Genomic DNA, 10,258 nt, shown 5'->3' with positions numbered 1-10,258 from the left:
TGTGCACCAACAACTTATGCTAAGCAAGAAAAACTACTTAGGTGATAGCAAGATATATGACAAGAAACAATATGGCTATCACAAAGTAAAGTGCATAAGTAAAGGGCTCGGGTAAGAGATAACCGAGGCACGTGGAGACGACGATGTATCCCGAAGTTCACACCCTTGCGGATGCTAATCTTCGTTTGGAGCGGTGTGGAGGCACAATGCTCCCCAAGAAGCCACTAGGGCCACCGTAATCTCCTCACGCCCTCGCACAATGCAAGATGCCGTGATTCCACTAAGGGACCCTTGAGGGCGGTCACCGAACCCGTACAAATGGCAACCCTTGGGGGCGGTCACCGAACCCGTACACTTTGGCAACCCTTGGGGACGGTCACCGGTACCCGTCAAATTGCTCGGGGCGATCTCCACAACCTAATTGGAGACCCCGATGCTTGCCCGGAGCTTTAACCACAATGATTGAGCTCCGAACACCACCAACCGTCTAGGGCGCCCAAGCACCCAAGAGGAACAAGCTCAAGGGTACCAAGCACCCAAGAGTAATAAGCTTCTCAACTTGTAACTTTCACGTATCACCGTGGAGAACTCAAACCAATGCACCAAATGCAATGGCAAGGGCACACGGAGTGCCCAAGTCCTTCTCTCTCAAATCCCACCGAAGCAACTAATGCTAGGGAGGAAAATGAGAGGAAGAACAAGAAGGAGAACACCAAGAACTCCAAGATCTAGATCCAAGGGGTTCCCCTCACATAGAGGAGAAAGTGATTGGTGGAAATGTGGATCTAGATCTCCTCTCTCTTTTCCCTAAAAAACTAGCAAGAATCCATGGAGGGATTGAGAGTTAGCAAGCTCGAAGAAGGTCAACAATGGGGGAAGAACACGAGCTCAAAGGATAATGTTCATTGGGGAAGAAGACCCCCTTTTATAGGTGGGGAAAAATCCAACCGTTATGCTCACAGCCCGCACAGAGTGGTACTACCGCTCGTCCTCACGGTACTACCGCTAGGGGTAGCGGTACTACCGCTAAGGGTAGCGGTACTAGTGCTTGCGAGCGGTACTAAAAAAATACATTCGTGCCTACCACCGCTGGACTTGTGACGAGTTTTTGGTCCGGAGCGGAAGTAGCCACGGAAGTAGCCGCGGTAGTACCGCTCCCAAGAGTGGTAGTAAAAAAACATCCGCTCCTGTCCGCGGTAGTACCGCTACAGCCTTTTCAGAACACCAAAACTACCACAACTTCTGCAAACGGACTCCGAATTCGACGAAACCAAGTTTGTTGGAAAGCTAGCGACAAGGGCTAACACAATCTTGATAGAAATAACAATAAGAAGCAAATTAGAAAAGTACCAAGAGAAAATGGTGAGAACCCTTCCTCGAATAAGACCGGTAAAAACTACAACACCGAAAACGCAAAAGAAGAGACATGTGAACTCCGTTTTCGATGAACTCGAGCTTGTCATCAAGATGAACATAAGCTCTAAGACTCACAAAGAGAAACAAACAAGAACCAAGAAACATGATGCAAGGATGAAATGGTTTGAGCTCTCTACTAACGATACGATCAAGCTACCAACTTGAGAGCCCCCCTTGATAGTACGGCAAACGATCCTCTAACCCGGTCTCCCAACTACCACCATGAGACTGGTAAAATAGAAAGCCTATCAAGGGCAAACCTTTGCCTTGCACATGATCCACTTGAGCTAGATGATGACGATCTTGTCCTCCTTAAGATGGACCACCTTTCTTGATTGCGTTGGGTCGATGGAGACTAGATGATTGCTCCCCCATACTCCACTATGGGTGAGCCACTCTTCGGCACATCTTCACAAGTCCATTGACACCACAATGGATGGCAAGCTTCAAGAACTTGATCTCTTCGTGATGCTCCACCTGAACTTGCACACGGCAATCTTGATGACGATCACCACTTGATGTCATCCTTTCCATGGGTTGTATGATATCTTCCTCTTGACGCAAGCCCATGGACACGTACCTAACCCCACATAGAACTCTCACATAGACCATGGGTTAGTACACAAAGTGCAATGGACAATGCTTACCATACCATGGGATCACTTGATCCCTCTCGGTACATCTTTTACGCTTTGTGAGTTGATCAACTTGATTCACTCTTGACTTAGTCTTGATCAACCTTGAATCTTTCCAACTCTCTTCATTTGGATGATGTATTGAAGGTAAACATGAATGATCACATAATCTTCTTCTTCAAGACATGCTTGCAATAAGCTCAACACTCACATGACCAATCTTTGGATAATTCCTTAATAGCACATTGGTCAACACATAAACTCCTTGAAACCAACACATGGACTTCAAGAAATGCCTATGGACAAATCCTTCAAATATAACTCAATGCAACCATTAGTCCATAGAGAATGTCATCAATTACCAAAACCTCACATGGGGGCACCGCATGTCCTTTCAATCTCTTCAAATATAACTCAATGAAACCATTAGTCCATAGAGAATGTCATCAATTACCAAAACCACACATGGGGGCACCGCATGTCCTTTCAATCTCCCCCATTTTGGTAATTGATGACAATCACTTTCAAGAGAGTTTATATAAGGAATTATGCATCACCATGCCATGCAACAACCAATAATGCATGCGTAGGAGATGCGTATGCTTAGGAACAAACCAAAGCTAGAAGAGACAACTCTCTAAACTTCTCCACAAAACTCTCTGAAACTTCTCCCCCATTGGCATCGATTGCCAAAATGGGCGAAAAGCTTAGAAGGCCAATATAAATTGTGGTCCTCCATAAATTATGTATTTCTCAACAAGTGAGTGGAATGCAACACACATATCCAAAGGTAAATACTTGGAGGAACACAAACTATAGTGAGGCACAAAGATAGCAAAAGAATGATATGCCACAAAGACATAAAAAGAGAGAAACAAGCAATCAAGCAATCAAAAGATACCAATTGAAGCAAGCAAACAAAGGATATCAATTGAACCAACTAGACCGAAGATCCTATGAGCCACATGAATAAGGATATTACGATATGAGTAAAGGAGTGTTCTAAAGAAAACTAGAGGAGCTCCCCATGATTTGTGCACACATAAGAATTTTTGTATTTGGATACAAAGTGCACAAAATAGGATCATAGCTCCCCCAAAATCAATAGAAACTTACAACAAGTGCAAGGTAGCAAATAGGAAACAAAACCTGGCACTTGCAATAAACACATGGTTGAGCAACATGTAAAAGAGGCAACTTAAGAATATGCTCAACCAAAATGATGTGTGAGAGTCATGGAAAAGCACTCGAGAAGACTAAAATAAGGATGAGCATTAAGCATCAACATAGTCTTGGATAAATGAGATACACGGTGCATGACATGTTCTCCCCACACACACCCAACTAGCAAATGGGTTCACAAGCTCACTAAAAAGATACCAACAAAGCTTGCGACAACCCATGGTGAAGATAGAAGAAGAAAGCCTCATCAAGACAAGGGATACCAATTAAGATGGCAAAAGCCTCATAAGGACAAGCATGAGGAAAATAATCTTCACCACACAAGAGTGCATCAAGATGCAACGAGATAAGATGCGCACTCAAGGCAAAAGCTTTCACAGAGCCACCAAAGAAATAACATAAGAAAGACAAGGTGGACATGAAAGAAAGTATATCATCTAGAGATGCAATTTCTCTCAAGTGTATAAGGTTCTAGGTAGACGAAATCATGATGATATATATCTACAAAGAAGGATGTACACCCGAAATAGTTACAACACGAAGGAACAAGATATCCAAAAGGAAGCCATAGATATACCAATAAGATATTTGCTTGGAAGCATAGCACATGGCTAGATATGGTCTTATTGTATATAAATGAATTCCTACCATACAACCATCAAAGACATCACAACTAGCAACATGAGATCATCGTTGAGATGCTTTGAGAAAGGAAACAAGTATCACAAGATGGAATGAATATCATGCCAAGATGCAACCTACACAAGGTTGAATGCAAGAAAAGAATGCATGAATAGATACTTGTTACCGAGATATCATTGGAAGGATGTAGAAGAAACCAATTGAACGTAATAGATAGTAGTTCATTGAGCATCCTAGCTTGACTCCAATAAGAACATGGTGACACCACCTTCCTTGTGAGTGAGCCGAGCATCCAATGCATCTCCAATTGTTCCTAGAACAACAACACAAATAAAATGGTACCCAAACTCATTGGGACCAAAGAGTTAGAAACACCAACAATACATAGGACAAACTCCACCAAAAGCACGTGCCAACCCAGTTGGCTTATCAAAGCATGGTAACATAACCGAGAGTATCCAAGAAACTTTGATCCAATACTTACATCCTTTTAGCGATCTAATCGAACATTTTAAAGTTTACATGAAATATATATGTCTGATATGAATGCGGTTGGGTGCCTTTACAGAACATATTATTCGTTCTTTTTGATCCCATGTCCTTATCTAATCAATCTTGACTCTATTCCTCGTAACTATAACTGAGAAATCAGATATATTGAAATTTGGGTACTAAAGCAACAATTGAGTACTTGTTAGCAATGCATTCTTTATTTGGTAGTATACGTTTTCGCACAACTACTGTGTTCAATTTGTTCTCGATAAAGATAATTTAGCAAGTTTAGTTAGAATGTTAGTAAGCTTTGTGCATTTTGCAATAAAGAAGAGATCATTCAACTTCCTTTTTCTTGATTGTCATTGCGCTTGCCTTCATTTGTTACTCATTAGCTTGGCTTTTAATTTAAACATCGGTACCTCTATACCTCATATATTTGACAATCGGCTTAATAGGACCCCGTGAGCACTTAAATCAGCTATTTTATGTTGGCGTTAGTGTTAGTGTTTTGTGTTGGTCCATTTGGCTTCACCATAATGATATTATTTTATATAAGAAGAATATTTCTAATCCATTGTAGGCTATGCTTTTTCCTATTAACTCACTATGATGTTGGTCAATGTTGCAGCAAACAGACTGGCAATGAAGGAGGGCATCAACAAGTTGGATCCAGGGACGAAGCTCCAGAACAGACACTCGTGTCAGCTGACACCAGGATTTTTGAAAATTCTTCAATAAATTTGATCTGATAACTGTCAACTTTTTTGTCACCGTACCTATAGGACTGACCCCATAGGATTTATTTTTCAGCTTCGCCCCTGGTTGGAGCAAAATATTCCAATGATTTTATGTTCCAAAATAGGTGATGGCTAACAATATGCCCTTTGTAATGTTTTTGTGTCCATGTCATATTCCTTTTATGAAGAGTTACTCTTCTACTCCCTCTGTAGACTTTCATAAGACGTTTGAGGTCACTACTTTACAGAGGGGGTATCATCTGAAAGAGAAGTGGGCAGCCCATCACGAATCCGTGCTAGGGGACAGGCTGTGGCGTCCACACTGCCCGGCTGGAGCTGAAGATTTTCCTTTGCCGCTCCCGCTAACGGCCGGGATGGAGCCCATCACGGTGACCGTACGTGATCGTGAACGTTTCACGGATCAACGTCGCTCCATCCTACTCCTTGGCCGCTAGCGACCCAGCTAGCTACTACTAGATCATGTCGTCTCGTCGCACCTCCACTGGACAGGGCAGGCGAAACTTTGCGACTTGTGTGCTTCCCTTCCTGACGTCATATTGCCGGCCGGACAGACATGAGCAGCAACGGCGAAGAGCGGGCCGCAACGATGGAGAGGCCATCGGAGGAGCCAGTGGTGTCGGCGGCCAGATTCAGCGAGGAGCAGGCTGCAACGACGGAGATGCCATCGGAGGAGGCGAGCACCTTCAGCGAGGAGCAGGAGGCGCTGGTGCTGAGCGCGTGGGACGCCATGAAGGGGGACTCCGCCGCCATCGCGCTCAAGTTCTTCCTCAGGTACAGTACGCACAAATGTTCATATATGTACTGCCGTTTGATGCATCCATCCACTACTAGTACATATCGTTTCAGTGCCCGAAGAGAGCACATCCGTCCCTCGAGCACGTGCGGTTACATTTCTCACTGAACTTAAAAAAAGGGTATATATCGTTTCATGCATGCTTAAAAAAAAGTTTTTCTAAGTACTTCGTTATGTCTCAGTGGATACTATATTCTTTTGATTTGCATGGAGATTCGTACAAAATAATTCTTTTCAGATTTTAATTTTTTATATATTATATCATTTAATTGAGACTTGGTTCGACTGAGACACCCTAAAGTAAAGAAAAACATGTACAGACGCACTGTAATCTTTTGTTTGATCAGAGGGAGAAATAACTTTGTTCAATTGGCCCACGTAGAATCTCCGAAAAGAAGGATACCAGTAGTGGAAGAAAGGAAAACGGATTTGATTTTTGAGATCCGGACAAAGACGTGGAAGATCGGCCAAAAGTCTACAGCGTATCGTAGCTGGCTTTTGCTTCGTCAGAAGTCTCTGCCCGCTCACGCACCCAAGGGCCATCTATCTGGTAGGAGTACAAAATAATAGTACTATCAGTATCACATCGAGCCAGCAGAGAGCCACCCAGCCTTGCCTATATAAACCGTCACCAGAACTCGTACCTCTAGACACGATCGATCACACGCACCAAGAAACGAGACAGATTAAGAAAACACGCGGAGGCAGAGAGAATCAAATGGCGTTCAGCGAGGCGCAGGAGGAGCTGGTCCTGCGCTCATGGAAAGCCATGAAGCCGGACTCCGAATCCATCGCTCTCAAGTTCTTCCTCAGGTGTCCTTTCACTTGCATTGCTCATGCTGTCATGCATCATGTCATGTGTCCGATCGTCATTCACCGGACCAATTAACGCCTTGCATTTCTCAGGATCTTCGAGATCGCGCCGGCGGCCAAGCCGATGTTCCCGTTCCTGCGCGACGCCGGCGAGGACGCGCCGCTCGAGAGCCACCCGAAGCTCAAGGCGCACGCCGTGACCGTCTTCGTCATGGCCTGCGAGTCGGCCACGCAGCTGCGCAAGACCGGCGACGTCAAGGTGAGGGAGGCCACGCTGAGGCGCCTCGGCGCCACCCACGTCAGGGCCGGCGTCGCCGACGCGCACTTCGAGGTGGTGAAGACGGCGCTGCTGGACACCATCGAGGGCGCCGTCCCCGAGATGTGGACGCCGGAGATGAAGGCCGCCTGGGAGGAGGCCTACGACCAGCTCGCCGCCGCCATCAAGGAGGAGATGAAGCTTGCTGCGGCGGCTTGATGGCACGCATGGACTCTGCTTTCATGAGCTCTCTGTTGTGATATGTCATGTGTGTGCTGTACCGTAAGCGCTGCCATAACGACAAGTGAGGCAGCCAAAAACATCACTGTTTTATATAATCCCGATTATCAATATATTAATTCCTTCGGTTTATTTCATACTCTAAGAGCATTTCCAATAGACGGTACAAATGTAAAAATACTTAACCTTTGAACCGTCTCGGGCAAAAAACGCTGCTCCAACAGAAGGTCCATATGTAAAAAAAATTAGACCGCAGCCTCCTCGTGTTCATCGGAGCACAGGGAAGCAACTGTCGCGGTCTCGAATCCATTGAAGATCAAGTCTCCGCGGATATCCGCGACGTAGTTTAGGCTTCCAAATCTGACCTGGTGGCCAGGGGCGTAGCTATCGATCTGCTCCAGACGGCCAAGCGAGTTAGCCCGCAGTACGAAGCCGCCGAACACAAAGATTTGTCCGGGGAGAAAGGTTTCTCCCTGGACGGCGTCATTACTGACGATCGAAGGGGCCATCGAGTCTTTTCGTCGACGGCACGGTGGAACTCTCAATGAAAGCACCAATGTCGGTGTCAAAACCGTCGGATCTCGGGTAGGGGGTCCCGAACTGTGCGTCTAGGATCGATGGTAACAGGAGACGGGGGACACAATGTTTACCCAGGTTCGGGCCCTCTCTATGGAGGTAATACCCTACTTCCTGCTTGATTGATCTTGATGAATATGGGTGTTACAAGAGTTGATCTACCACGAGATCATAATGGCTAAACCCTAGAAGTCTAGCCTATCAGTATATGGTAATGAATCTGTCCTATCCGGACTATGCTCTCCGCTTTATATAGACACCAGAGAGATCTAGGTTTACATGAGGTCGGTTACATAAGAGGGAATCTTCATAGTCGGTCGCCTAGCTTGCCTTCCACGCCAAGTAGAGTCCAATCCGGACATAGGTATAGTCTTCGGCCTTCGTGTCTTCACAGCCCATCAGTCCGGCCCATGGATAACAGGCCGGACGCCCGAGGACCCCTTAATCCAGGACTCCCTCGGTAGCCCCTGAACCTGGCTTCAATGACGAGGAGTCCGGCGCGCAGATTGTCTTCGGCATTGCAAGGCGGGTTCCCCTTTTTCCGAACTCCGAGATAGTCTTCGGACGCTATGATTGTATCCGCACCTGTAACACATACCACACACAACCGCAGAGAGAATATAATACTTGCACAAATCTAATCTGTTGACAGCTTTTCACAACACGACATTGCGTCTGTCCGGTCATAATCTCGAACCGTTTTTCATCTGCCATCCCACGTTTCGAGACGTGGTTGCTATTGGCATGTCTTATCGAAGCAGAGATCGTGTCCCCTTATTGCGGGATTCTCATCAATGCGGGCATGGGTAACCCAACCGTGCCGTTTACACAGCCCTTGGGAATAGGCGAATCTCAAGGCGAGCGAGGAGGCGTTTAATATTGGCTGCCTTTATAAGGAGATAAGGATTCCCCCTTCCTCTTCTCACGCTTTCTCTCTGTCTCTGCCTTCCCAATCTCGAGCTCCAGCGCCCAAGTTCCAACCTCCTTTCCACTCAAGCAACCATGTCCGGATCCGGTGGTCAGGGCAAGTGGATGGTCTTGATACGTCTCCAACGTATCTATAATTTTTTATTGTTCCATGCTATATTATATTTTGTTTTGAACATTAATGGGCTTTATTATACACTTTTATATTATTTTTGGGACTAACCAATTAACCGGAGGCCCAGCCCAGAATTGCTGTTTTTTGCCTATTTCAGAGTTTCGCAGAAAAAGAATATCAAACGGAGTCCAAACGGAATGAAACCTTCGGGAACGTGATTTTCGGAACGAACGTGATCCAGAGGACTTGGACCCTACGTCAAGACATCAACCAGGAGGGCACGAGGTAGGGGGGCGCGCCTCCCCCCAGGGCGCGCCCTCCATCCTCGTGGGCCCCACGTTGCTCCACCGACGTACTTCTTCCTCCTATATATACCTACGTACCCCCAAACTACCAGAAACGGAGCCAAAAACCTAATTCCATCGCCGCAACCTTCTGTATCCGTGAGATCCCATCTTGGGGCCTTTTCCGGAGCTCCGCCGGAGGGGGCATCGATCACGGAGGGCTTTTACATCAACACCATAGCCTCTCCGATGATGTGTGAGTAGTTTCCTCAGACCTTCGGTTCCATTGTTATTAGCTAGATGGCTTCTTTCTCTCTTTTTGGATCTCAATACAATGTTCTCCCCCTCTCTTGTGGAGATCTATTCGATGTAATCTTGTTTTGCGATGTGTTTGTTGAGACCGATGAATTGTGGGTTTATGATCAAGTTTATCTATGAGCAATATTTGAATCTTCTCTGAATTCTTTTATGTATGATTGGTTATATTTGCAAGTCTCTTCGAATTATCAGTTTGGTTTGGCCTACTAGATTGATCTTTCTTGCAATGGGAGAAGTGCTTAGCTTTGGGTTCAATCTTGCGGTGTCCTTTCCCAGTGACAGTAGGGGCAGCAAGGCACGTATTGTATTGTTGCCATGGAGGATAACAAGATGGGGTTATATCATATTGCATGAGTTTATCCCTCTACATCATGTCATCTTGCTTAAAGCGTTACTCTGTTCTTATGAACTTAATACTCTAGATGCATGCTGGATAGCGGTTGATGTGTGGAGTAATAGTAGTAGATGCAGGCAGGAGTCGGTCTACTTGTCTCAGACGTGATGCCTATATACATGATCATACCTAGATATTCTCATAACTATGCTCAATTCTGTCAATTGCTCAACAGTAATTTGTTCACCCACCGTAATACTTATGCTCTTGAGAGAAGCCACTAGTGAAACCTATGGCCGCCGGGTCTATTTTCCATCATATTAATCTTTCAACACTTAGCTATTTTTATTGCCTTTTATTTTACTTTGCATCTTTATCATAAAAATACCAAAAATATTATCTTATCATATCTATCAGATCTCACTCTTGTAAGTGATCGTGAAGGGATTGACAACCCCTTTATTGCGTTGGTTG

General features: G+C 45.3%; 1 protein-coding gene across 2 annotated transcripts; it reads left to right on the top strand.

The window, feature by feature from the left end:
• The first annotated feature begins 5,597 nt into the window (after positions 1-5,597).
• On the top strand, positions 5,598-7,362 carry LOC109747253 (anaerobic nitrite reductase NSHB5). Of its 2 annotated transcripts, XM_073500552.1 has the most exons (4): positions 5,598-5,899; positions 6,269-6,471; positions 6,557-6,734; positions 6,828-7,362. In XM_073500552.1, exons 1-4 carry the CDS (start codon positions 5,682-5,684, stop codon positions 7,207-7,209), a joined length of 981 nt encoding a protein of 326 aa, XP_073356653.1. In that variant the 5' UTR covers positions 5,598-5,681; the 3' UTR covers positions 7,210-7,362. The 2 variants fall into 2 exon arrangements, with proteins under 2 accessions (XP_073356653.1, XP_020161925.1); XM_020306336.3 differs by lacking the exons at positions 6,269-6,471; positions 6,557-6,734.
• The last annotated feature ends 2,896 nt before the right edge of the window (positions 7,363-10,258 follow it).

Source organism: Aegilops tauschii, chromosome 1 (assembly GCF_002575655.3).
Source record: "Aegilops tauschii subsp. strangulata cultivar AL8/78 chromosome 1, Aet v6.0, whole genome shotgun sequence".
NCBI classification, from domain to species: Eukaryota; Viridiplantae; Streptophyta; class Magnoliopsida; order Poales; family Poaceae; genus Aegilops; species Aegilops tauschii.
Note: the sequence above shows the minus strand (reverse complement) of the source record. Positions and strands in the feature narration are given on the sequence as shown.